This window comes from Aspergillus clavatus, genomic scaffold (assembly GCF_000002715.2).
Source record: "Aspergillus clavatus NRRL 1 1099423829795 genomic scaffold, whole genome shotgun sequence".
Classification (NCBI taxonomy): Eukaryota; Fungi; Ascomycota; class Eurotiomycetes; order Eurotiales; family Aspergillaceae; genus Aspergillus; species Aspergillus clavatus.
In genome coordinates, this window is record NW_001517104.1 from 242,727 (window position 1) to 268,622 (window position 25,896).

Below are 25,896 nucleotides of genomic sequence, written 5' to 3' on the forward strand. Positions count from 1 at the left end.
TGAATGCTCTTCGCGTGGATCAGGCCATACCTATCCATGGGGGGGGAAAAGTGGAAGATAGTGACTACTGACTAGTAGACGTCACTATGTAGCTCACTATGGGAGTGTGTTTTTAGCGGCGGCCGAAGCTGTCAAGTCAATTGATAACAGCTGATCAGCAAGCAGCAGATAGTTTCAGGCACCGTCAGATACCCTGGGGGAATCAGATATCGATCTCGAGAAATATCCTTTCTTACATTGTGAATATCGAGCTGTACAGGCCTCTATCTCGCGTCTATGTCTTTTTGCTTCTGGTGAGACGCTGCTCTGAGAAATGGTTGAGTTGGTGAGTGATAAGATAAGCATCATAAGCATCATATCATAAGCATCATTAGCATCATACGGTGGAGAGTCGAAAAAAAAAAGTCCGCCATGATCAATGATCAACTCTAACGGTCAATCATCGTATCATGAAACTGAAAGGCTCTATAGTCTATAGTCTATAGCAATCGGGTTTTGCTTATCTCCCTCCCATCGAATGATACTTTATAACTACAACACGACCCTTTCTCGGCCGGGCGATTGTCTGACTTGTAGAACGATGGAAACTTATAATATTAGTAGTAGTAAGTAGAACAGGATCTGGAGACCATTAGGATGAACTAAAGGTCTGAGATAACAGTAGATCCATATCTTGGAAAAAAAAAAAAAAAAAGGCACACCATACTTGTTTACTTGTTGTCTCGTTACTGACTCTGCCTATAACTAGGACTGATCATTGACATTGATTGTCCCCTCCGAGTGAGGCCCACTATCGCATGCAATTTGAAGGGTTCGGCTCCGTGTCGGCTTTCTCATGACACAACGATCATTATTATTATAACTGATCAGCCGTCTGCAGCGGAATTCGAGGATGCTGGGTTGATCAAATATGCCTCTTATAATCAGATGCACAAGGAGCAATAAACCACGCAAGTTCTCTCGCAAAGGGACCGGGACCTAGGTGCTTGAAGTACCCCAATAATTCGCGCATGGGAGAAGCATCAAACACCCATGGCCATACAGCTTCGGTCCTCTATCTAGACTAGCTCTAGTGCTGTACTCTGCCTGCCCCGCCCCCCCCCCCTGGCTGAGAGATGCATGGACGGGTGGCTGCGCAACAATCGCGTTGATGGGACAGAGTGCTGGAAGCCTGGGAGAGGGATGTGACGGATGTCCTCTCATCCACGACCACTGAGAAAACTTCTGTCAGATTCTTCTCTGGAGCAGAGCCAACCCCCCCGTTGACATTCGCTACGACTTGGGAAAAGAGCTACTGGCGGGATTGAAGTTTGAGAATCAAGAATGACGGTAAGATGAATCAAGTGCGTGTGGTTAAATCTTTGCCGAATCGAAGCATTGGAGCCAAGCCCACCATATCCTGCCTTTTTGAAGTCCACACACTCTCTGCATTCTGAGGCAGACTAATAGTGCAGGTCAACAACACCGGACAGTGAAGCCTGCAAGGAGGAAAAGCCATTAAGTAAGTAGTACTCGATCGTCTGTACTCTGTCCATAGCTCCATGCTTCTTGATCAAGATCCTCTGAGAATAAAAAGGCCAGCGAGACCCCCCAGGTGACTGCATCACGCCTTCGATATGCCCCAAAACTATGTACTACTTTTTACTGTAGTTGCAGATGGTGATTCTCCATGTGGCCATTCCATTCCGACCGGTATGGAATGGAATCCAGTTTGTCATGACAGTGAATAGGTATATAAGTATGAGTAGAATATACCGTATAAGAAAGATGTCCAACCCAGACTTTAGAACATCTATTCTTCCGACTAAACATCCTTAAGATTCAGGCAACTCTCTAAGGTAAAGAGCTCTGTTTGATCTGGGGATGTAATTTATAACCAAAAGCGGTAATGACCGGTATCGGACAGCCTAGGTAATGATCCTTGGCGCCGCGAGACCAGTACCAATTCCGTACGCGACGTGTGTCATTTCAGTACGCATACCAAACAGGTTCGGATCGCCAAACGAGCCCAAAAAAGGCACCGCAAGAGCGTAGAAGGAAGACGACGGAGAAGAAAGACGAAACGGAGGAAAAAAGTTGGGCGAAGACAACGGGGAAAGGACTGCAGCGACGACGACAAATCATTCACCATCAGTATCATCACTTGAATTACTGCCTACTTCTTCTTCTTCTTCTTCTTCTTCACCATTCTTCTCTCTTACCCTTCATCAAAATTCTAGATACCTCCTCCTCTCTCCTCCATCTATCACCATCAACCACTACGACGAGATAGACTAACTAGATCAATTATCACCAACTTCTCCATCCCACCTTCTTTTCCGTTCGTTCCCCTTGTCCACAGGCTCCGTCAGCCGCCCCAGTGTCAATCCCCCCGGTTTTGGAGAATCACATCCCAATTCTCTGCCTTCTTCTCTTCTCCCTCTTGTCTCGAGCTGCTGGGCCGGTTGCCGGTTTTCTGTCGCATCTTTGCCTGAGCCACTGCTGGGGGCTGACGGGAATTCGTTTGGTTCATCAACCACAAAGAAGCTTGCTCTCCATCCAATTATCCCGAACTTCCTGTCAAACCGGTGAGGCAATCTCTTCCATCTCTCCCTTTTCTCCCCCTCTTTCCACCTCATCTTCCTTATATGAACTGCCAGTCCCTTTCATCAACTCGCCCCCTTGGGATTCATCTCTCTTCATATACTGTCGCTTCTCAGAGCTAATCTCGCAAAGGCAGTTAGTTCAACGTCGCTGCGACAGGTGCGAAACGCGTGAGATCGTCCCCTTTGGAAGACAAATCCCCTACTTCTCTCGCTCAAAGACGGCCGTTGTTCATCGTGACCTTTTTTTCATGTCCACTTGACACTGTTCTCTGCTCGGAAATTCCACCCTCTCCTATCCATCCCCTTGGCGCCCTTTGGAATCTTCGCCGCCGCGTCCGCCGGCACACGCGGCCATTATGACCGGGGGTCCGCCTTACAATTCTCAGTCCCCGACGCAGCAGCCTCGTTATCCCGTCTATTCTCCTCCGAGCAAGACCCGCCCTTATTATCCCAACAATGATCAATATCAGCAGCACCCCCCACAGACTCCTCCTGCCTTTCCGCCACAACCACCTCTGGCTCGGAGCCCGCATTACTCCCATGCGCCTTCTCCCTTGCCGGCTACACTCCCTCCATTGAACGGTGGTGCTCCTCCGTCGCATCATCAGGAGTCCTCATCGCAGTACCAGGCCCATCAGTCCTCAGGGACTCCTCAATTTCCGCTGCCGAGGCCGTACTCGGCATCTGTCTTGTCGAGCAACGGCGCATCGCCCTATAACCATCCGACTCCCTCTCACGCTCATCCTTCTTCTGGTCGACTGGATAGCCTGTCTCAGTCTCCACCCAAGAAAGATCAGGAATCTCTATATCCTATCGGAGGAAATGTGGCCTCTGGGTTTTCTTCCTCCATAATGCGTGAGCCGAGACCGGCTTCTCCTCCGAGAGAAACGGTATGTACAAATTCTTCTGACCAACTGGAACCGTCCCCAACAGTATCTCCCCCATGTATTTTGTCTGACTCTATCCAGAAGCCTGCTAGAGCCGCCGATCCCATGTCGTTCGCCAGCATTCTCTCGGGTCCGACCGAAGAGCGCCCTCTTCCCAGGAAACAGTCTCCCTTACCAGAACCTGCCCCCGTTCAAACACCCGCGCCTGCTCCCCCGGTTCTTGCTCCAGTGCCAGCAGCAAGGAAAGCTACTCCACCGCCTCCAACCGCTCCTGTTCCTGTACCCGCCCCTCTACCGGAAATCAAGGAGCCAGAGCCGCTTCCGACTCCTTTGCCTCGACTTGAAAAGAAGCCAAGCGCGGAAAAGCGTCGCCGGAATGTGGATCAAGAGTCTCGAGCGTCCGAGTCGCTTCCCGTTCCTCCTACCAACGGTGTCTCTGAGCCAGCAAAGGTGTCCCGCGCCTCCAACGTGCGGAAGACGATGTCCGAGCGTGACACCGAAGCTATCAACAAGATTATTGCGGAGATTGACAACGCGGAAAAAAGCGATGTAGAATCGCCCGGGTTCGAGGCTGAATATGAGCGCTACATTGCCAAGGGCAAAAAAAGGGCACTAGATGCGGAAAAAGCCGAGAGTATCAGACGCAAGGTATGTCCGTCGAATCTCACTATATTCACCCCTTGTTGAGTCTTGGTACTGATGCAACCTCTAGCGTCGCCGCCACGACTTTCTTGTCAAGCTGGGTAAGACGTTCGAAAAGCAAGCAAATGCGGGGATGGATCGATTCAGAGTTGCAAACGAGGCCTCGGTCATTGCTGAAGTTCAGGCCAAGGAAATTCAAGATGAGAAGGAGCGCAAAAAAGACATGCAGCGGAAGCGGCGACGGGAGAACACCGTACGCCTGGAGATGCAAAAGAAGATCGAGGCGGAGCGCAAGGCCAACAAGGCCAACGATGCTGCTGAAAAGGCGAAATTCTTGCGCGAAGCCGAGAGAGCCCAGAGAAAGATCAAATCGACCAAGAGAGCTCTCGAGGGCGTCACATCGCCCGAGGAGATTGGCGAGGTCACACCGCTAGCTCCGAATCTGGAAGGAGGTACCACCAGCTCGTTTCACATCGGTCGCAGCTCCCCATCGAGACGCAAGTCTGGCCGATCCGGAGGCTCCTCGCGGCCGAAAAAATCCAAGGAGCAGAAGCAAGCTGAGAAGGATGCGGCCGAAGCTGCTTATGCTGCCATGGAGAACGATGAGCCCTTGCCCCTTGCCCCCAAGGAAGATCCCAGAAAGGAGTCCCTCAAGAAGGAGGCCAAGGGTGCGCGCTCCAAAGAACCCACGCCTCAACCCCTGTCCGCATTCGAATCGAAAGGTTACAACCAAATCTACGAGCAAATCTGGCGAGACATTGCCCGCAAGGATATTCCTAAGGTCTATCGCATCAAGGCTCTATCCCTCAGCACGCGCCAGGAAAATCTACGCAAGACGGCTCAGCTTGCCAGTAAACAATCTCGGAAATGGCAGGAACGCACAAACAAGAGTATGAAGGATACCCAAGCCCGCGCGAAGCGGACAATGCGCGAGATGATGTCCTTCTGGAAGCGCAACGAGCGTGAGGAGCGTGATTTGCGTCGTCTGGCCGAGAAGCAGGAGATTGAGTCTGCGAAGAAGGCCGAAGCAGAGCGTGAGGCCAACCGTCAGAGACGCAAGCTGAATTTCCTCATCTCGCAAACCGAATTGTATTCTCACTTCATCGGTCGGAAGATCAAAGGTGCTGAAGCGGATGCATCTGGCGATGCTGCCGTCGACGGCTCTGATGAGACCGTTCGACCTGGCAAGGCTGGGGACCATACCATCGACCTGCCCTCTAGTGTGGCGGACTTGAGCACCAAAGTCACCAACTTTGAGGATCTCGACTTTGATGCGGAAGACGAGACCGCTCTTCGACAGGCAGCGATGGCCAATGCCCAGAATGCGGTCAAGGAAGCCCAGGATCGCGCCCGTGCTTTCAATGCCGAGGAAAACCCGATGGCTGCTCTCGACGAGGGTGAGCTGAACTTCCAGAACCCTACCAGCTTGGGCGACATCGAAATTTCGCAGCCCAATATGCTCACCGCCAAGCTCAAGGAGTACCAGCTGAAGGGCCTGAATTGGCTTGTCAATCTCTACGAGCAAGGTATCAATGGTATTCTGGCTGATGAGATGGGTCTGGGGAAAACCATCCAATCTATCTCTGTGATGGCTTATTTGGCTGAGGTCCACAACATCTGGGGTCCCTTCCTGGTCATTGCGCCAGCCTCGACGCTGCACAACTGGCAGCAGGAGATCACCAAGTTCGTCCCTGACATCAAGGTTCTGCCTTACTGGGGTTCCGCAAAGGATCGTAAGGTTCTTCGAAAATTCTGGGATCGCAAGCATATCACCTATACCAAGGAGTCGGAGTTCCACGTCCTTGTCACGTCGTATCAGCTTGTCGTTCTTGATTCGCAGTATTTCCAAAAGGTCAAGTGGCAGTACATGATTCTTGATGAAGCCCAGGCCATCAAGTCGTCTCAGAGTTCGCGGTGGAAGAACCTGCTTGGATTCTCGTGCCGAAACCGACTTCTGCTTACTGGTACCCCCATCCAGAATAACATGCAGGAGCTTTGGGCTCTTTTGCATTTCATCATGCCTACCTTGTTCGATTCTCACGACGAGTTCAGCGAGTGGTTCTCCAAGGATATTGAATCCCACGCTCAGAGTAACACGAAGCTCAATGAAGATCAGTTGCGACGTTTGCACATGATCTTGAAGCCATTCATGCTCCGTCGTGTCAAGAAACACGTCCAACAAGAGCTTGGGGACAAGGTGGAGAAGGATGTGTTCTGCGACCTGACCTACCGACAACGGGCCTATTACACCAATCTGCGGAACCGTGTCAGCATCATGGATCTCATTGAGAAGGCTGCTGTTGGGGATGAAGCGGATAGCACCACACTGATGAACTTAGTCATGCAGTTCCGAAAAGTCTGCAATCATCCGGATCTTTTCGAGCGTGCTGAAACCAAATCACCCTTCTCGCTCGCCCACTTTGCGGAAACCGCCTCGTTCGTTCGGGAGGGGCAGAACGTGGATGTTCGCTACTCGACACGCAACCTCATCGAGTACGACCTCCCACGGCTTCTATTCAGTTCCAGTGGTCGTCTTGATGTGGCAGGGCCGGACAATGAGAAGGTTGGCTTCCAGAATAAATACTTGCAGCACTTGATGAACATTTTTACGCCGGAGAACATCAAGCGAAGTGTTGAGGATGATGGAGCCTTTTCCTTCCTACGGTTTGCCGACACATCCATCAATGAGGCCTATGAACAATCACATCTTGGTGTTTTTGAGCGAGCAGTCCGTCGTCGTGGCCAGTCCGACCGACTGTCTCAACTCGGTGTCATTTATGATAACGAGGGCGATCAAACGGCAAATTCTGTTCTGCCTCATTCCCTCTTCAACATTGTCGAACGCAACGACCGTCAGGCCGTCTATGATGTTGCCCCCGAAGGCTACATGCGGGACCTAATGACTGTATCCGAGTCCAGCTTCGAACGCCAGGGTCTCAACGTCATCGAACCCTGCGCGAGTCCTGCAGCATCGGCTCCCCCGATCTTCATTTCGTGCTCCGGACAAACAGCCCTGAGAGAGACCAACGATACCTTCTTCAGCGTTCCCGTGCGCCATGCACTTTACAGTACGCCCTCGCGACAATTGGAGGAACAGATTCTTGAGAAGAAACTGGATCCTGCCCCCTTCTCGCTCCCCCCCATGCTACCGAAACCGCTCTCAGCCAAGGGCCGCTATACGCACATTGAAGTGCCTTCCATGCGGCGCTTCGTCACCGACTCCGGCAAGTTGGCCAAGTTGGATGAACTCCTGCGGGAGCTCAAGGCGGGCGGTCACCGTGTGCTGCTGTATTTCCAGATGACTCGCATGATTGACCTGATGGAGGAGTACCTCACTTACCGCAATTACAAGTACTGCCGCCTGGACGGAAGTACTAAACTCGAAGACCGTCGTGACACGGTGGCCGATTTCCAACAACGCCCCGACATTTTCGTTTTCCTCTTGTCCACACGTGCTGGTGGGTTGGGTATCAACCTGACTGCCGCTGACACCGTCATTTTCTACGACTCGGACTGGAACCCGACGATTGACTCGCAGGCCATGGACCGAGCCCATCGTCTCGGCCAGACCAGGCAGGTCACCGTTTATCGTCTCATCACCCGCGGCACGATTGAGGAACGCATTCGCAAGCGCGCGCTGCAGAAGGAAGAGGTTCAGCGCGTCGTCATTTCGGGCGGTGCGGCGGGCGGAGTCGACTTCAACACGCGCAATCGGGAAAGCCGAACCAAGGATATTGCCATGTGGCTTGCAGACGACGAACAAGCCGAGCTCATCGAACAGAAGGAGAAGGAGGCTTTGGATCGCGGTGAAGTATTTGGCGCTGGCAAGGGCGGCAAGAAAGCGGCTCTAAAACGCAAGAAGGATCTTACCCTTGACGACATGTATCACGAAGGTATAGTTTTTGTCTCCCTCTGTGAGCGGTATCATTCATGCTAATGCTCGTATCTCCTGCAGGTGAAGGAAACTTTGATGATATCAGCGCCAAACCGTCGGGGGCTGCAACGCCTGTCTCGACTGCGGATAACATTGCTACGCCGTCGTCGACCCCTGTTCCCAAGCGTGGCCGGGGACGTGGGACGGTCAAGGGATCTTCTAAGCGAGCTAAGACGACTACAGAGCGCTTGCGACTGATTGATGGCGACGGCGGGCTTTGAAGCTGATCACCCAATCGGTCTCTATCGAATATTACATCCGCATGACTGGAATAATGGAACGACTGGCGTTGAGAGGCTCCTGTGACTTGATGGATTTTTTTTTTGTTCTCTCTTACTTGTTCGTGGCAGCTTCACGGGTCTGCCTTTGTATTAACACTCCCACCTTGTTTCTAATCTACGCGACATTTGCGAGAGGCTATTGAAGTTGGACGGATTGTGGGGAATGATGACCGGGAAAAGTGCAGCAACCCACGATTTATTTATTTTATTTTATTTTTTTTTTTTCTTTTGACAGAGATTGGCGGTGGTGATAGACGCATGTGGCTGTATGAGAATATTTTCTTCTTATGTATGGAGTTTACTTCATTCTTTTTCTTTCCATGTTCTCGAGCTTTCTTCGGCGGAGGTTCATTCGACTTGGCTGTGCTGGGCTGAGATTGGTCTGATGCAACATTTCTGTCATGATCTCTGCATGGGAAGGGACTCTGAAGTGAGGTGAAGCGTCTCTGGAATATCGATCTGTGTAGGAAATAGGGATCATGTGACTTGAGACTGATTGTTAACTGTTCATCGTCTGTTCATCAGTGCGTCATGTAAACTTCACCTGCTTTTTTCCAACCGTCTCAGAGGGACTGGATTACTCCGGACTACAGAGTAGGGGTGGTACGGAGTAATCAAAATGTCAAAATGACACGTCATTTTGGTCATTTTGACATTTTGGCCAGATTTTTGACATACACCACCCCTACAGATGTGAGTTCGGACATTCATTGTCTATGTCTTCAGGTATTCTCTAGGAGAAGACGACGATCTGGACTTCCCAAACGCACAAGCGCACCGAGGACGGGATCTCTGCTGAAACCTCGGACCACTTCCTCTGCCTCGTCAATTCCCCATAAGCCATAACTAATCAGTCGATACTAATTACTCCGTACTCCGTTAGGTAATCCCCCATCAGTAATCCGCAGCGGGCCGAGTAATAATCAATACATACACAGTATACCTATGGAATAATCATATAATCCTGTTTCCGTAATTCTGTACGGCGTAATCCTGTAATAAGTCTGGAAAGCTGAAAAATCCCACCAGCGGCCGAGAGAATCCCGCCCGTATTCCTCCGTCAACCGTATGGAAAGATCTGCTGAGGGGAGCAATTCTCCGCCGTATCGCTGTATCGGTCGGTATGCGATACCGAATCCCCGTGACAAGCGGAGTTTCGTTACCCCCTGCCGCCAATCAGCATGCGGCTTATCGTCAGCCGAGGGGGGCCGTCTTACCCTTTTGGGGCTGGTGGGCTTTTGTGTCGGTTTCTGCCCTGTTAACTTCCACCTTATCCATGAATGAATAATTTATCCATTCTCCAGTCTTTCCTCCCTCCTTCTCCCTCTCCTTCTTAACTCCTCGATCGGCGATTGTTGGAAGAGTCATAGAGGCGAAAAGGATCCCCCGTATATTAACTTTTTTTTTTTTCCCCTGCCTTTTCTTCCGTGTTCTTAATCCTTTCCCCTGTGTCAATTCCCATCTTCCCCCCCCTTCTTCGCCTCCCTCAATCTCCTCGACCCTCGACGAGTTTCTCGCCGCGTCATCGTCAATCATGGAGGCCCTTCTTCAGCAGTCCCGGGCCATGTGTCCGTTCTTGAAGCGCACTTCTCCCACTGCTCTGCGCTCCCTTTCGACTGCGACCCGTCCCAGCATGAGTTCCGGCGGAGGCACCATGTCGAACCTCCAGGTCATTGCTCGCCGTTGCCCCATCATGAGCAAGGCTCTGGCTGTCCAGAGCGCTCGTATGGCCGGTGCCAAGCGCTTCACCTCATCCGCCGCCGGTGTGAGCAACAAGACTTTCCGTGCCTCCCCGAGCAAGAGATCGCTGCATAGCACCGGCGGCAATGGCGCCAATTTGAGCCCGGATTTCTACAAGAATACCGAGAAAAGTGCGTTCTCACTCTTTCTTCTTCGCAACTGTTGAGGGACCCCGCTAATCGATTTGAATTCAAAAAAAAACAGTCCAGCCCGATTTCGGCAAGGTTAAGGCGCCCCTCGGCACTGCCCCCGCGACGGTCACCGGTCCTCGTCCCCAGGCTCCTGCCACAAAGCCTTTCGACTACAATGGCTTCTATGAGGGCGAATTGGAGAAGAAGCACAAGGATAAATCCTACCGTTACTTCAACAACATCAATCGTCTCGCCAAGGAATTCCCCCGGGCCCATACGGCTTCAGAGGAAGAGCGCGTGACGGTGTGGTGCTCGAATGATTATCTCGGTATGGGCCGCAACCCGGAGGTGCTGGCCACCATGCACCAGACTCTGGACACCTACGGCGCCGGCGCGGGTGGCACGCGGAACATTTCCGGACACAACCAGCATGCAGTCTCGCTGGAGAACACTCTGGCCAAACTGCACGATAAGGAGGCGGCGCTCGTGTTCAGCTCGTGCTTTGTCGCCAATGATGCCACCCTGGCGACTCTGGGAAGCAAGATGCCGGACTGTGTGATTCTGTCGGACAGTCTGAACCATGCATCGATGATCCAGGGTATCCGTCACTCGGGCGCCAAGAAGATGGTTTTCAAGCACAACGACCTGGTCGACCTCGAGAATAAGCTGGCCTCTCTCCCCTTGCATATTCCCAAGATCATCGCCTTTGAGTCTGTCTACAGCATGTGCGGATCCATTGCCCCGATTGAGGCGATCTGTGATCTCGCCGATAAGTACGGCGCCATCACCTTTTTGGACGAAGTCCACGCCGTCGGCATGTACGGGCCCCACGGTGCTGGTGTCGCGGAACATCTTGACTACGAAATCTACGCCTCCCAGGATACACCCAACCCCATCAGCACCAAGGGAACTGTGATGGATCGCATTGACATCATCACCGGTACTCTGGGCAAGGCTTATGGCTGCGTTGGTGGGTACATTGCCGGCTCTGCTGCAATGGTGGATGCCATCCGTTCTCTCGCCCCCGGTTTCATCTTCACAACTTCTCTGCCTCCGGCCACCATGGCTGGTGCCGACGCTGCCATTCGCTACCAGGCGCGCCACCAGGGTGACCGCGTTCTGCAGCAGTTGCACACTCGGGCCGTCAAGAAGGCCTTCAAGGATCTTGATATCCCCGTAATCCCGAACCCCTCTCACATCGTCCCTCTTCTCGTTGGCGACGCGGAACTGGCCAAGAAGGCCTCCGATAAGCTCCTGGAAGAGCACGGAATCTACGTGCAGGCGATCAACTACCCGACTGTCCCTCGCGGCGAGGAGCGTCTGCGCATCACGCCCACACCCGGCCATACCAAGGAGCTCCGCAACCATCTGGTGCAGGCTGTCCAGGCCGTCTGGAACGATCTGGGCATCAAGCGTGCCAGTGATTGGGAGGCGCAGGGTGGATTTGTCGGCGTCGGCGCCGAGGGCGCCGAGGCGCAGAACCAGCCCATCTGGGAGAATGCCCAGCTTGGGCTGCGCGACTCTAAGGCCCTTGAGGATGCGCTTGCTCGCGAGTTCCAGCAGAAGGTGCAGGCGCCTCGCATGCAGACCGCAACTCCTCTTTCCTCTGCCACGGCCACCGCGGCCTCCACCCCTGTCGGCGTAGCTGCTTAGACGGGGGAATGTGTGTGGTATCATCGATGTGGGATGGGTGTATATAGTATATAATTTTTTCTGTCACCCTCCCACATAGCATCATTCATGTGTACGCTAGTGCATTTGTCTGTTTTGCATGATACATCCTAATGTTTGGTGCCTTGACGGTGCCGTTCAAATACACATATGGCATCTACCTCACCCATCTTAGTTGGACCGGTCTGTCCTTACCGCATGTTGGGTTCAATAATAGATCAATCATGACGAGAATTTTCCTCCACAATTTGTTTTTGTTTTATAGCCCTGTAATTTCTAGACGAGCTGTGGATTCGATCCTTCAATTGGAGTGGATGATGGTACAAATAGAAATGTAATAATATAATATGTCCATCGTTCGCTATTATCGAGTCACAATAACCCCCCCAACGCCGCATCCCAGTAAAAAAAAAAAAAAAGAAATATCTTCTAGGACAGATTGATATTGACAATTGAAAGTCTCCCAACAACACGAAACCACTTTTCTTTTCTTTTCTTTTCTTTTTTTTCCCGCCCTCTCTCTCTCTTTCGGAATCATCCTTCGGTTTCTTTTCTTGCTCAAATACAACCCCCTTTCCCACAAAAAACAAGACCCACGCTCATCGTCTTCCCCCACGACTCACCTTGGGAAACTCGACCGGCACCTTCAAGCGTACGACCCGTCTGGCAGCGGCCTCGGCCTTGCCGCCCTTGATGCCCCACTTGGCGAACTCGCTCTCGCGCGGCTTGTCGACGCGGCAGCCCAGCTCGCGGAAGTACTGCAGGATGGCAGCGTTGTCGAGGCGCAGGTCGTCGCGCAGGTCGGAGGGGTCGGTGGCCAGCTCGTTGGGCGAGTTGCCGCCGAGGGAGCTGGCGCCGCCGTCCTTGGCGGGCTGCGGGGGGATGTGCAGCGACAGCGCGCAGATGGAGGTGTGCAGGAAGGTGAGGTCGTGCTTGGTGAGGTGGGAGCCCTGCGGGGCGAACTTGCGGCGGATGGCATCGATGACGGGGTCCGGGATGGTGTCGCTGGCTGATGGGGCAGCGGCGGAGGTGGAGGCGGAGGAGGAAGAGGCGGTGGGGAGCGAGCCGGTGGAGGAGGAGAGGATGCGGCGGAGCTCGTCGCGCGGAGGCAGGCGCTTGCTGCCGGGGCCGGAGGAGGATTTGGGGTCGCGGCCGGCGCGCAGGCAGCGGGCAAACTCCAGCAGGAGGAGGATGAAGCGCAGGAGCTGCACGTGGGTGGTGTTGCCGGACTTGACGACCGCCTCGACGCGGCGGGAGACGTAGCGCGAGGTGGTCGAGACGGGGAGCCCGGCGGCCACGGTGTCGACCCATTCCTTGATACCCGGCAGCTGGCGGAGGGTGGCCAGCCCGTTGGGCACGAGCACGTCGATCGGGTACACGTCCGACGGGTGCGTGGCGTCCAGATTGGCGACGGGGATGGGCTTGTTGGCCTGCACCTGCGCCTGCACGGCCGCCGCCTTGGAGGCCATGTCGGCCGCCGCGTCGACGGGCATGGACGAGAGGATGGCCGATTCGGCCGCGTTGGCGGTGCCAGCAGGAGCGCTGGACAGCTGCGCGTTTTCCGCCATGGACTGGGCCGCCTTGCGGGATTGTTTCGTACCGAAGGTGTTGGTGAGTTCGGTGCGTTGTGAGCGCATGGTTTTCTATTATTCCACCAAGTTAGCACTCCAGTATCTTCCCCCCGGGACAACAACACCGGTTTCATCCATAAAAAGGGAAAGCATACCACTTCCTCCTCCTCCTCACTACTCTCTTCCTCATCCTCCACGAGCTTATTCCTCCTCACGGTGCCTCGCACCGTCAGCTTGCGCACCTCGACCAGCTGCCATGTTTTCTTCTCGGGATCCACCACGGCAATGTAGTGCTTGAGCTGGGAATCGGCATCCTCCTCGGCCTCCCGGCCCACGAAATCCAACTTCTGGTGTTCGGACGACTGCAGCAACAGTTCTGACGAGACAATGCCCTTGTTCCGGTTTGCTGACGAGGAGGTCTTCGCGCGGGTCTTGAGGTATGGCGTGAGACGCAGGTTGCGGGGGGCGCTGACGCCGGGGGTGGTGACTGTTCATGGAGGGTCAATGCACAGTCCGATTTTTTCTTTGAAGGAAGAAGACAAAGGATTCATACCGATAACAGGAGCCAGCTCGCTATGTTCATCGACCAAACTGGCGGCCAGCGGAGGCAGATCTTGAAGCTCCAGCGCGGGCTTCTTGCTGGGACGTTCGTGGCGATCAGAGGCGCGCTTGCGCTTCTTTTCCACTTTCTCGGACGGCATCTTGCAGTGTTTGTATTATCTAAGGGGGATAGGAAAATGAAAATGACGCTGCAAATGTGGGTGGTGTCGCAGCGCTACTGCTACTGGTGATACAGAAATCGTCGACTGTCCAAGAAAAAAAAAAAAATTGCCGGTCGGAAGTCTGGTTCTCCGCACTCGAAGGCGGAGAGGCCGATTATTGGACACACAAAACAATTCCCCACCACAGAATACAGAGTAGATATTCCAAGTCCTGTTCAAGGCACACGAGATATGTCAAAAATCGTCTACAATGCAGTTTTACATTTACAATATCCACGGAATCAAGATGTTGTCATGAACTTTTGGCCATTTCATTTCAAGTAAATTCTCAAGGAAGACCTCTCCACGGTTCCAGATCCTACCATCAAGTAGGACCAAGAAACAAGGTATTGACCAGCTCCCCACGCGAAGCCCAGAGATCCAGTGGAACAAGATAGTACATGGATGAATCAAATCAACTCTCCCACCGGTCCTCTCCAACCTCCACCGAACAAAGTCGCCTCTCCGAGAAAACAGGAATACGGGTGTGCGCATCCCCACACTGCATGGTCATAAGAAAAGTCATCGAAAACGTTTGGATTGAGCCCGAGGAGGATGGAAGTAGTCGTTAAAACGGCGGGGCTCCGAATTCGAAAAGCGTTTGAAAGGGATAATAATCAAGCGTAGATACTTTTCCCAGGAAGGGAAATCGGACCAGACAGGCACTCATTGGAGCGGCTGGACACACGGAACGATCATAACAGAAGAATCATCATCGTAGCGTCGTCGGAAGTTGTCATGTTCGGCGTTCAACTTGAGCATCGACATGGGTCACTGAGATGGAGTGGGCGAGTCGTTTACTTCCTGCAGCGGGAATTAGAATCGATTCCAATTGACCTGGATTGAATGATCCATTGGGAAAGAGATTGGGAAAAACTCACGATCTAGCTCTCATCTTTCTTCTCTTACGCTTAAGGCGACGAACGCGCTTCTTTCTCCACTTGGCTCTCATCTTCGAAGATGGTTCGAGACTGAAGGCAAGGTCAGTCAGATGCCCGAAGATGAGCAACCTTTGATGGGTAAGGGGCAGTACTCACACTTCTGCGAGGATGACAAGATGGTTGCAAGAAAGATGGTGAACCGCGGCGGAACTGCTCTTTGTGTGCGCCGTGGCTGACTCAGCAGAAGATGCCACTAAGGGCTCGCTAGTGCTGGGGCTGCTTTGATTGGCTCGTTAGGCATCCACCTCCTGTGGCTCTCTTTACCGAGTGGGATTATGTCATCCATCCCCCAGCTTGCCCGTTCGATACTTTGGACTTTACACTTGAGCTCAGCGACAGCCAACGAGGACAGCTTAGTTTCCCTTGTGCTTCCAGGAGTAGACTCAGTCGACTTAGATCAATTCTATGATCAAGATCTCATATTCATGGTGCCTAATATGCTGCTACACTGCACATACATACAGATCTGTTCCGGGGATCTCAAGCACACTTCACAGTTGCTAGCTAAGCTCAAATCATGACGTACAAGTCCGTCTTCACTCCAAAATGTCCGTGCCTTCAGAAGCTCTCTAGAGCAGATTGATCTACATTTCTACCGAGACTCGAGTCTTTGATTTCGGACAGTCAGGAGCCACAGAAGCGTAGTGCGCTCTTCGCGATCTCTCCAATGTAGTTTTCAAATTTCTCTTCTGCAAGCGCTCTGCGTCTATATACTGCATCTGTAGTCACGGCGAGTCCATGAGCAGCCAGGGTGTCAACCCGAGCCATCTCCAGATATATGTCACCAAAAACACTATAAAAAAAGCTCAATATGTGTACCGATAGTTCGGCGCAAGGTCTCCCAAGAACTCTCGCTCTTCTTCTGTGAGATTCACCACAGCGCCGTTGGCCGCGGCACGGTCCCGTTTGCGATTATCATTCCAGACTGCCAGCAGATACGCGATGCAGCACGCAGCGGACAAACAGAGGAATGATAGACTGATAATATAGCCGTTCCGATAGAGCGGGGCATCCTTGGGTAGGAAAGTGTAGGTGGAAATGAACCCGCCGACTGTGAGAATGCGGTCAGCCATCACTACCCTCGTGAATTTCTGGCCTTGCGAAGTCAAGACTTACTGTTGCCAAATCCGATCTGCCACGCCGTTCCCACGCCTCGACGGCGATGCCCGCTGAGGTTCATCGCGTACCAGCATACGACGACTGCCATGGAGCTGTAGCAGCCGGCAGTGACCATGAACAGCGCCCCATACTGAACATGCCGATGGGTTGCCCCGTGGACATTCAACAGGATCCCATACCCGGCCATGGAGATGATCATCGGAATCATGGCAAACGCAAAGCGGTGTTTGAACTGGTCGGATAGGGTTGCGATCAACATGGAGAAGCCGAAAGCAGCCGCCCATGGGGGCACCGAATAGAGCTGGGTCATGATTGCTAGAACCCTATCAGCAACTGAGACTCCCACAAGACTGTCGGGGTGACATACGCGAGTAGCCATATGTTTTGATAATGGTTGGCGCAAAATAGGCATATCCTGCACCAAGTTAGAAACCGACCTCAGGTTCATGGGACATGCCGAACCCGCTTACCATATGCCGTGACAATTTGACCAAAATACATCAAGCCGCCAATGAAAATCTTGTCTGAAGAGTAAGATTCTAGTGAGCGGGATGAAGAGCCGAAGAATAAAGCTTCAATTACTTACAGTCTTTGAAAACGTCCAGCATGTCGCGGAAGGTCAGCTTGACATCTTTTCCGGAACTGCCCACATCCTTTGCGAGCTTTGCCCGGATGTAGTCTCGCTCTTCCTCGTTCAGCCATTTGACATCTTCTGGGAAATCAGGGAGCACAAAGAACCAGACAATAGCGACGACACAGGTCAGGAGGCCTTCGATGATGAAGACCCACCGCCAGCCATTGTAGCCCCGGATCCCCTTCATCTCACCCAGACCACTGGCGAGGAGACCACCAAATGCGCCAGCGAGTGTGGTGGAGCTGAAGAAGAAACTGAACCGTTTTTGAGCTTCGCTGCGCTTGTACCACATTCCCAGTAGGTAGAAGCCTGCACACGCACAGGTTACTGGTAAGATCGAATAGTATCAGGAGGGAGGGAGGGCCTTACATCCAGGGAACATGCCCGTCTCAAACATGCCTAGCTCATTCTCTCGTCAGTGGTCTGCCATTGAAACGAGTAGCTACTGTAGGGCCCATACCAAGGAACCAACGAGTGGTCATCAAGCCACCCCAATTGTTAACCAAGCCCTGGCAGATGGTGGCCAGACCAAACAAAAACATGCATAACGATACTTATGGCGAGTCCGTTAGTCCCCCTCATTTCGCCGCGGAGCAAGGCGAACAGGGATACATACACCACACATGGGGCTTCAGCTTCTTGAGCAGTATATTGGAGGGAATCTCGAAGAGTACGTATGGGACGAAGAAAATGGTCAACGCAGTGTTGTACTTGGTGTTCTCGATATTCAAGTCCTCCTGTAGCCCGAGGATCGCGGCATTGCTGATGTTGACCCTGGATCAATAGAACATGAAAAAGTCAGCATGCATATTATGCAGATAGTGGTTGATGGAGGCTTGCGTACCGATCCAGGAAGGCAAGTAAGTACATGACACACAAGCAAGGCACAATATGCCAGTCGACCTTGGCCATCAGCTTGCGTTCTGTGGTTGTGGTGAGTGGAGGGAGGTCTGCTGTATGTGTATAGACCTCGCCATCGTTTTTGTCATCGCTCATCTGGGCCATATCTGTGTTGATTGGAAATCAACATTGCATTCTTGTTCGCATGTACTTAATCCAATCCAACACAACAAAGGTGAGAATATACCTCAAGTATATATATATATCCACAACCACCTCAAAAAAAAAGCTCGATCTCAATTACTTCCAAGGGATGTAATCAAAAGCAAAGAAATCAAGAGAGAAAAAGAGAGAGAGAGAGAGAGAAGGGACAAGAAAAAAAGAAAAAAGAGGTATGCTTATCTCACACAGCATACGTGCAACCTGGAACAGCAGTACAGGGGAGTCGCAGAAAGACACACAGATGTACACAGGGAACCAAAAGCAAAGAATGAAGAACCCAGCAAGATAAGCAAGAAACTTATGCAGCGCTTCCCTGGAGCGACGGCACCAGAGCCAATCCGTCATCCTCGTTTCTCTGAGGACTCGACAGTCGACTCATGCTGCGGATAAGTGTCGGGCAGCAGCCAGCAGCACTGGGATAGAACGGGGATCTGCGATCGTCCAGCGTCGCTCATTTGTCAGACGGGGGTGTCTGATCCCATGTTGGAAGGATCTTCGGGGATTTGGGGGATGAGTGGCACAACATACATATCCCATGCATTCTGGATCGATAGCGGACTCCATGACCGATGTGACTGTACTGCCATCGCCAAGGAGTCTCTATCCAGAAGTAGTATCGATGCGGAGGTGAGTACGGGGTTGTGGAGAACGAGGTGCTTACGAAGTGAGAACGTCCGGGGGAATGAGTGGATGAGAGGCATGACTCATGACATTGAGAGAACCGAAGGGAGATGGATCCCAAGAGTCCAGAAAGTACAGTAAGTAACTAGATAGATAGAAAGTAGTAGAAACTATAGAAGCTTCTTTACTCCGATGGGCTGAAAGGTAGTTACAGGATCACAGTCTGTCTGCAGCTTTCCCCAGCCAAGCTTTCAGGTTTCTCCGCAATAACGCCCCCGAGATAAAGAGAGAATTGGCTCTGGAGAAGAGTCTGGAGAACACAAATACAGTAACATGACACATCCAGCTGACACATTCAGGGTCCTATCTCTCCCTTGCTTATGGGATCACGGAGACTTCGTATATTATTGCATTGGTGCTTCTTTGTTCGTGGACTTCCTCCGCAGGCACAGACTTAAATTAAGTCTCGCTGCGTCAGTCTCGCCGAGCGCGTGGCGGCCACTCAACAGTGAGCATTTGTAGTCTAAATTCGGCTAAGACTGGGGACTCGTATAGGCCTTAGCCATGGCTCGATAAGCCGTCAATGGACAATCTAGCCGAGACATGCTCTCTTCTCGTCGAGACGTCGTTTTTCTGACTCCCCATGTAGGTTTCTAGACCATGAAAATATACAATGGAGGCTCCTTGAAAAAACTCATCTCGGTCGACTATCATATATTCAATGCAGCTTCGGTAATCACCAGGATTGAAGCTATGCGGGATGAAGATGAGGAAGATGCCATATGATGCTTGATCTACGCATTCCAGCCAACCCATGGCCTTGGGTTGACTTAGGGAGCTGGTTCACTCGATCCCTCCTCCACTGCCTTTCCCCATGCCTTTTCGAAGGTCGAATCTTCGCCGGCGCCTGCACTGGAGCTAGCTTGTACCACATCCTCAGCCTCCTCTTTGTCCACCATGACAGGGAGGGTTGAAGGGGTATCGGCACCGTCTCCCTCCGCGGCGATCGGTTCTGTTTTCTGTTCCACGCCCGGTACCTGGACGTCAAAGTTCGAGCTGTAAATCACAGCGGCAAAGGCCTCCAGATTCCGGACATTCTGATCCATAGCGGTCAGGTACACATTGGGCGGGTTGGTGCCATTGCCAATGACGTGCGCCTGGCGCGCCATCACAGCCAGCACATTAGCTAGCTTCGTCTTGAGATCCACGGTCTTCACTGGGGGGACAACGGTAGCAATTGAGGTGAACGATTGCGGGGCGCTCTCGGGCCCTTGAGATGGCGACTGGAATGCTTCTTTGATGATCTGGCCCATCAGAAGACCAAAGCATTCGTCGTTGAGTGCTTGCAGAACGCGACCAAAAGTGGGAGAATCAATCAGATCCGCTGTCTCGTCGAGGAGATGACGCAGGGTCGAAGCGGACTGGGAAGTTGCAGGTTCAGTTACTCCTAGAACTCCAGACTCCTTCAACAGATGGTCCTCCTCATCACGCAGAGGGAGCAGATAGGAGAGCCATTTTCGGCTTCTACAAGGGAGTTAGTCAGCGATCGATTGGTCTTTCTCTTCCCTCTTCAAAGGGACACAGAGGGGGACATGCCTTCTATCCTCTGGAGTGGTGCCTTCCACCTTTTTGCGGATGTCCAGGGTCAGAGCCGATAGTCTCCCCACAGTAATGTCCTCCCTGGGGTTCAAGGAGCCGAAGACCTCTGTGACCGCAGCCTGGACCTCGTTCATCAATTCCTTCCAACCGCGATGGAGCAACCACCAGCTGAAAGCAAGATAGCGTCTGTTTGTCTCGAAATCATTCCCCAGCGTCTGAGTGAGGTCATCATCGTCGTGGTCCTCAAGCTTGATCGTGGACGCATTCGCCGGGGGTGTAGCCAGAGAGATGACGCTAGATAGATAGTTGCGGCGACCGAGGAGATTGAGTTGAATGCGAGTAAAGATGGTCAAGAGCGATAGGGTGTAGATGAGAGTAAACGACCTGGTGATAGCTACAAATCTCACGATAAGCTTGCGCTTGGTCAACTCTCGAGGGGATGCAGGAGACTTACAGGTGATCTTGACCTCATTCCAGAGCTGGGTCTTATTTCGCTTCACCCGTGGCAGCGCGTCGCCCTCGATGGTCGACTCTCCCAGTTGACTCGTCCGGACAAACCCGTCGCTCTGGAAGCTGGACAGACTCCGCCGGTCATCCTCAGCTATACTGGGGGAGACCGAGCTCAGATCCGATACAGTTCCCTCGCCAGCTTGGAGCCGTGCTAGCCTCTCTGCGCGCTTTTTCTGTAGCTCTTTGGTCAATGCCTCCACAGGGAGGGCTTCCAGGATCTCTTCCGCGGCCGTCGGCAGGAGCGCCAAAACAGTATAGGTGCAATCGGTCTGGTTCTGTTCGAAACGTCGCCGTAAACTGGGAAAGTCAAATATAAAAGTCAATCACACCAGGTTCAATTAGTCGCAACAGCTAAGCACGCGAGCGGCTTGTGTTTTATAGAACCAACAGCAAGGGAATGGGAACAGAAGAACGCACTTCTCTCGGGCAATTCGGTCACTGCTCATTCGCTCCCGCGCCTCTGTGATTTTCGAGAGAACATACTGTCCCGCGAGATAGCCAGCGCCGATAATGCCAGCACCGATTGCGAGGCCTTTGCGATTGCGCCGAAACCAGCGCCTCGTGGCACCGATCATGATGGAGCTTGGACGAAGATCAATGAGGGTTAGATCAGTCAGAACAGACCATTATATCACGAGTATTGTAGGTGTAGAGATGATAAATAACAAAAAGGGATAGAGTGAAGCGAGGGTGCAGGTTCCAACAGTTGTAGAAACCGCGGAGAGACGAGAAGAGCAGTCTGTGGTTGGGGAACGTCCAGCAAAAACGGCCTCGGCTAAACCGTGAGATAACAGGAGTCCCAATATGAACGGGGAGCGGTCCTCGAGGACGATCCTGCCTGGGTCAATGAATGGATACGATATAAATAATAACAATAATAATAATAATATTACTATTATTATTATTATTATTAATAAATTGATCTATTATCTGAGGTTTGAATGTTCATCTAGATATACAAATTAGTCGAGTTATCAATCCGAGTAATAATGATCATGAATACGAGTGACTATGACTGTACTGAGCTGCTGCTTTTGCTATCTGTGGGGAGTTCAACGGGCTCTTTAATCTCCTCCCCCCCCAATCTTACACTATCAGGTACTTGATGCTCCCTTTCTTTTGTCCATCACTCATCACTTCCCATCTCATGGATCTTCAAATCATGCATCCCATTTCATCATGTCTGTTTGATCTTGGTTTATCCTGTTCTTGAGGATACTCAACTACTGTTAAAAACAAGCCAGGTTCTTTTTTTTTCTTGCAGCTCTTCCATCCCCCTGCTTCTCAAGCCATCGTCCACTTGTCTTCCTCCTCTCACCCCACACAACCACCCCCGTCATTCGATCGGGACGGATCTCCGTGACATACACAAGCTTGCCATCGTAGCTAAATTCGTGGATGATCGTCACCTGTCTCATATTGCAGGGAAACGGGGATCAGAAGTCACTCTCTTTTTGAGAGATAGAACATCCGCCCTGAGCCTCCCTCTCTCATCGACCCTGTGAGCATGGAGCCCCGCAGGACCCCTCCAGAGTACTTCCTGGAGATTTTTGCAGACACCACCACGGTGAGAGATGTATTAAAAGGTATGTATCGAGCTACTTTTAGCCTGTTATATGTTCTCGATTTCCATCTGCTAAAAAAATGCAACCCTCCCCCCCCCAAAATCCATTATCTCCCTTCTCAGCTCTCCCATTGCTCAATGACTCCCACCAGCTGACCCGATCTTCCCCCATTACTCACTCTAAGGCGTCCTCAACCTCATCTTCTTCCATCGCTATTTCCCCTCCATCCGGCCAACCACCTTCGACGTCCTCGATTTTACCCTCCCCGCCATCAACGACGCCGAGCTCGAAACTCTTATCGAATCCCGCATCAGCACCCTCGTCCGCCAACACTCCTCCACCACCAGCGCCCATGAAGCCGGCGGCGTGCGCGGCCGGCTCGCCGTCGAGTTTTACGAGAAGAAGCGAAAACGCTCCGGCGCGTGGTTCAGCGGGCTATCTGGGAAGGGCGAGGAAGAGGTCTGCTGGGAGGTCTGGAACCTAGACGTGACCATCGCCACGCCGCGGACGGAATCAGGTATCTTCCCATCTTGTCTTTCCCATTCGGGTTGATGTCCTTCACTTCAAACCTCACCTCCTGGCTGTGGCATGGGCTAACCCATATTCTTTGCTTTTTTCCCCCTCGCTACAGAGCGCGCCAAAGTCCGCAAGGCAATGGAGAATATGCTCCAGAAGGCCGCGCTGAAGATCCTCGCCGTCGTCAACCGCGACAAAGACCACATCCCGCCCATCACCACCAGCGACTCCAACCCCTTCCCCTACCGGATCGTGGTCAACCCGCGCTCTGACGGCTGGCAGAATCGCTTCGGGCTGTACTGAGAGAGACAAGAACGAGAACGGGAACCGAGAACAAGAACTTTTTTTGTCTGTGCTGTTCGGGTCACCGTTGTTGTTCATTCGGAGTCATCATCGCCGAAGCTTACCCCATGCAGGTTTCCGCTGGTCTACGGGACTTGCCGAATAGAGATCCGGTCGACGTCGTCTTCGCCCCGGCGCTTGGAGTTCAACGGGCGGGTTGTCTTGGTTGTATTTCATTTTCTTTTCTTTTTCTTTACCCCCTTGTACATCACCTACGTCATCACCGGATGATTTTCGTGAATAGCGGCTATTGGAACGTCAGGACTGCACCTCATCAGAAGCGAAATAGATCAACAGTGCTCAATTACCCAAAGAAAGGCATCAGTGCGCTAGATATAATCGTTCATCCCAAGGACAACCTCCTCATCCACCCATGAAAAAGCACAATCATTCTACTACTCGGGTCATGACAAAGAAAAACACACAAGTAGAATGGAAAACTGCCTCTCCCGCTCTCAACTCAGTTTACTCTCGCCCCGGTCCCTTTGCCCCCATCTGGAGGCCCCCTCCCCACATCACAAACTCGATTTGCGGATGGCGTCATCGTAACCAGGGGCCAGGCGCGTGGAGGATCCCACGCCCTGTTCCATGGCCGGCAGAACAACAAGCCGCGAGAAAATATTCTATAAAGTACTATGAATTCTCAGCAAGGCATTTACTGCGTCTTGGAAGCGGCATCGGCCTGGGCGCGGAGGTTGGCCGAGGTAGATCCGCTGGCGAAGAAGCGGCCCAGCACAGGCTGGAGGAAAGAGTGGAAGACGACTTGAGCACCGCTGTAGGAGGCCACGTTAGCCGATCGCGATCACATCAACCAGGGGGGCAACAGCGGAGAGAGTAGACATACTTGGTCTGGGGGAGAGCCATCCAGAGGATCAGGACGAACTTGAAGATGTAGTAGAAGGCTGTGTGTTTCAAACTAGATTAGCAACGATCCCACAATGAGGGGGGTAAAAACAACCAATTTCTGGGACACTTACGGAACCAATAGGCGGCATTGATGGCGCTCTCAATGACGGTCAGGAAGGCATAGACAACCCAGTACTAAATAATCACACGGTCGGGTCAGTCCTCTATCTCCAATCTGTTGATGATTGCGATGGCATCACGTGCGACCGAAATGAGCACTGCCTAGAGCTCAGAGCCTAGAGCCTAGGGTCACAGACTCGATGTTCCTAGCGGCGGGCGGATCATCTACCTCCGCCTAAGCAGACTCGAGAAGGGGAACAGGATGTTTCATCTCATCGAATTTAACAAGGTTTTGGAAGATCACAAGCACATACCGTCAACCACTATGCGCGATCGCAAACTCGTCAGCCACAATTAATTCTGCATATTATTCCGTCCAAAGGAACGGCGTAATCAAGATCAGAAGGGGAGGGGAAAAAAGAAAAAAAAAAAAAACTCACCTGAGTATCATCTGCGGTGCCGGCGGTGAACAAGGCATTGAGGGAGTAGTAGCCGGGGATCAGGAAACCGGCGAAGTTGACGAGGAATTCGCCAGCGATGTTGAAGAAGATGAGGAAGGTGTAGATACCGACCAAGCCAAGGATCACGTAGACCTTGGGGACGGAGGTTTGGCGCTCGAGGTTGTTAAGGACGGGGTACTTGGAGAGCTATCGCACGGAACAAATCAAGGGTTAGTGCTCCGGGTTTGGGAAATTCCCTTCGTTCGGGGCTGGGGATCGAGGCACAGAAAGAAGGACGATAGATGGAAACCGAGAGAGACCAGAGAGTATGAGGATAGGGAACAGAAGCAGGCTGAAGCAGCACTGCTCTGACCGACTCTCAATTTCTCCCTCGAATCCAGCTGACGCACAAGAATTATCAACTCACCTCCTTGTCGAGCTGGGCAATGGTGTGCTGAGCACGGTCCTGGAAAGAAGCCATTGTGTGCTTTCTTTTTTTAAAAGTAGTGATAGAGATATGGATGGGATCTGGAGGAGGAAGATAAGAATGGAAGCAGAAGGAGGAGAAGACAGGGTGGTTTAAATTGTTATCAGAGAAGAGAGAGGGAGAAAGGAAGAGAGAGGGTGAGAGAGAGAGAGAGAGAGCGAGAGCAAGCAGGGCGTTATTATTATTATTAGTAGTTCTTAGTACGGAGTAGTAAATTATTATTATTAGTATTATTATTATTATTATTATGAAGGAATCCGGCCGTGCATGACGGTGTGTTAGGTCACGTGAGCCAGGTGACGTCGAACGCGGTTTTGTTCCCTTTGGCCACAGAGAGCTCTTCTTCTTCTCGTTCTTCGTCTTTTCCTGGTCACAGTGCAGATGACGTGCGAGGCGGTTTTGTATTAATTTTTTGTGTGTAGAGAGTAGTGGTATCTAGTTAGATAGCATCGCCGTAACTGCAGCGCTCACAGATCTCTTTCTTTCTCTTTCTTTCTCTCTCTCTCCCTCTCTCCCCCTCTGCATGATAAGAGGTTTGCCCTGTTGTTTCAGTGCTGAGCTTGGACCTTGTCTCACTGACCTCCCCTCGGCTAATCAATAGTGTGCTGTGCTCATGTGCTTCATGTTATTATTCTGATATAGCACAAATAGCACACACCACAGATACGAGGTATTCATCTATCTATCTACTCGAAGACTCGATAAAGGATACAATATCCAGAAAAAAAAAAACAGAGAGAACTCTCATCCATGTCCTCGATATGTAATTCACCCTACTGTAGTCAACCGGCCGAAGATTTACCCATGCAAAATTGCTTCATCCCCAATAGGTAGACTCGATCGATCAGAGAAGATTCAATTACAAAATCTCATCATCATCAATTAACTGAG

General features: G+C 51.9%; 7 protein-coding genes across 7 annotated transcripts, besides 12 other annotated features; 3 read left to right on the forward strand and 4 right to left on the reverse strand.

Moving 5' to 3' along the window:
- The first annotated feature begins 337 nt into the window (after positions 1-337).
- Positions 338-380: a microsatellite.
- Positions 344-370: a microsatellite.
- A 1,778-nt stretch (positions 381-2,158) lies between the features above and the next one.
- Positions 2,159-2,182: a microsatellite.
- Positions 2,159-2,183: a microsatellite.
- Positions 2,184-2,941: 758 nt separating this feature from the next.
- On the forward strand, positions 2,942-8,269 carry ino80 (chromatin-remodeling ATPase INO80; the record flags this gene model as incomplete). Its single annotated transcript, XM_001273959.1, has 4 exons — positions 2,942-3,440; positions 3,519-4,120; positions 4,185-8,007; positions 8,070-8,269. The coding sequence occupies 4 exons, from the start codon at positions 2,942-2,944 to the stop codon at positions 8,267-8,269; spliced, it is 5,124 nt and encodes a 1,707-aa protein (XP_001273960.1).
- A 1,594-nt stretch (positions 8,270-9,863) lies between these two features.
- Positions 9,864-11,853, forward strand: hemA (5-aminolevulinic acid synthase HemA; the record flags this gene model as incomplete). The annotated part of the gene is made up of 2 exons (XM_001273960.1): positions 9,864-10,200; positions 10,274-11,853. 2 exons carry the CDS (start codon positions 9,864-9,866, stop codon positions 11,851-11,853), a joined length of 1,917 nt encoding a protein of 638 aa, XP_001273961.1.
- A 498-nt stretch (positions 11,854-12,351) lies between these two features.
- Positions 12,352-12,380: a microsatellite.
- A 90-nt stretch (positions 12,381-12,470) lies between these two features.
- ACLA_009590 (DNA-directed RNA polymerase I subunit RPA49) lies at positions 12,471-14,143 on the reverse strand (the record flags this gene model as incomplete). The annotated part of the gene is made up of 3 exons (XM_001273961.1): positions 12,471-13,514; positions 13,598-13,929; positions 13,996-14,143. The coding sequence occupies 3 exons, from the start codon at positions 14,141-14,143 to the stop codon at positions 12,471-12,473; spliced, it is 1,524 nt and encodes a 507-aa protein (XP_001273962.1).
- Positions 14,144-15,950: 1,807 nt separating this feature from the next.
- Positions 15,951-17,902, reverse strand: ACLA_009600 (putative MFS transporter; the record flags this gene model as incomplete). Its single annotated transcript, XM_001273962.1, has 9 exons — positions 15,951-16,195; positions 16,261-16,578; positions 16,631-16,678; positions 16,734-16,787; positions 16,850-17,206; positions 17,267-17,296; positions 17,358-17,450; positions 17,514-17,671; positions 17,742-17,902. The coding sequence occupies 9 exons, from the start codon at positions 17,900-17,902 to the stop codon at positions 15,951-15,953; spliced, it is 1,464 nt and encodes a 487-aa protein (XP_001273963.1).
- A 172-nt stretch (positions 17,903-18,074) lies between these two features.
- Positions 18,075-18,103: a microsatellite.
- A 1,307-nt stretch (positions 18,104-19,410) lies between these two features.
- Positions 19,411-21,264, reverse strand: ACLA_009610 (peroxisomal biogenesis factor 3; the record flags this gene model as incomplete). Its single annotated transcript, XM_001273963.1, has 4 exons — positions 19,411-20,104; positions 20,177-20,573; positions 20,634-20,986; positions 21,107-21,264. 4 exons carry the CDS (start codon positions 21,262-21,264, stop codon positions 19,411-19,413), a joined length of 1,602 nt encoding a protein of 533 aa, XP_001273964.1.
- Positions 21,265-21,553: 289 nt separating this feature from the next.
- Positions 21,554-21,576: a microsatellite.
- Positions 21,577-21,602: a microsatellite.
- Positions 21,603-22,196: 594 nt separating this feature from the next.
- ACLA_009620 (autophagy-related protein 101) lies at positions 22,197-23,073 on the forward strand (the record flags this gene model as incomplete). Its single annotated transcript, XM_001273964.1, has 3 exons — positions 22,197-22,275; positions 22,439-22,771; positions 22,886-23,073. 3 exons carry the CDS (start codon positions 22,197-22,199, stop codon positions 23,071-23,073), a joined length of 600 nt encoding a protein of 199 aa, XP_001273965.1.
- Positions 23,074-23,767: 694 nt separating this feature from the next.
- On the reverse strand, positions 23,768-24,999 carry yop1 (putative membrane biogenesis protein (Yop1); the record flags this gene model as incomplete). The annotated part of the gene is made up of 5 exons (XM_001273965.1): positions 23,768-23,885; positions 23,957-24,014; positions 24,090-24,153; positions 24,519-24,725; positions 24,946-24,999. 5 exons carry the CDS (start codon positions 24,997-24,999, stop codon positions 23,768-23,770), a joined length of 501 nt encoding a protein of 166 aa, XP_001273966.1.
- A 111-nt stretch (positions 25,000-25,110) lies between these two features.
- Positions 25,111-25,168: a microsatellite.
- A 51-nt stretch (positions 25,169-25,219) lies between these two features.
- Positions 25,220-25,253: a microsatellite.
- Positions 25,220-25,254: a microsatellite.
- A 225-nt stretch (positions 25,255-25,479) lies between these two features.
- Positions 25,480-25,526: a microsatellite.
- The last annotated feature ends 370 nt before the right edge of the window (positions 25,527-25,896 follow it).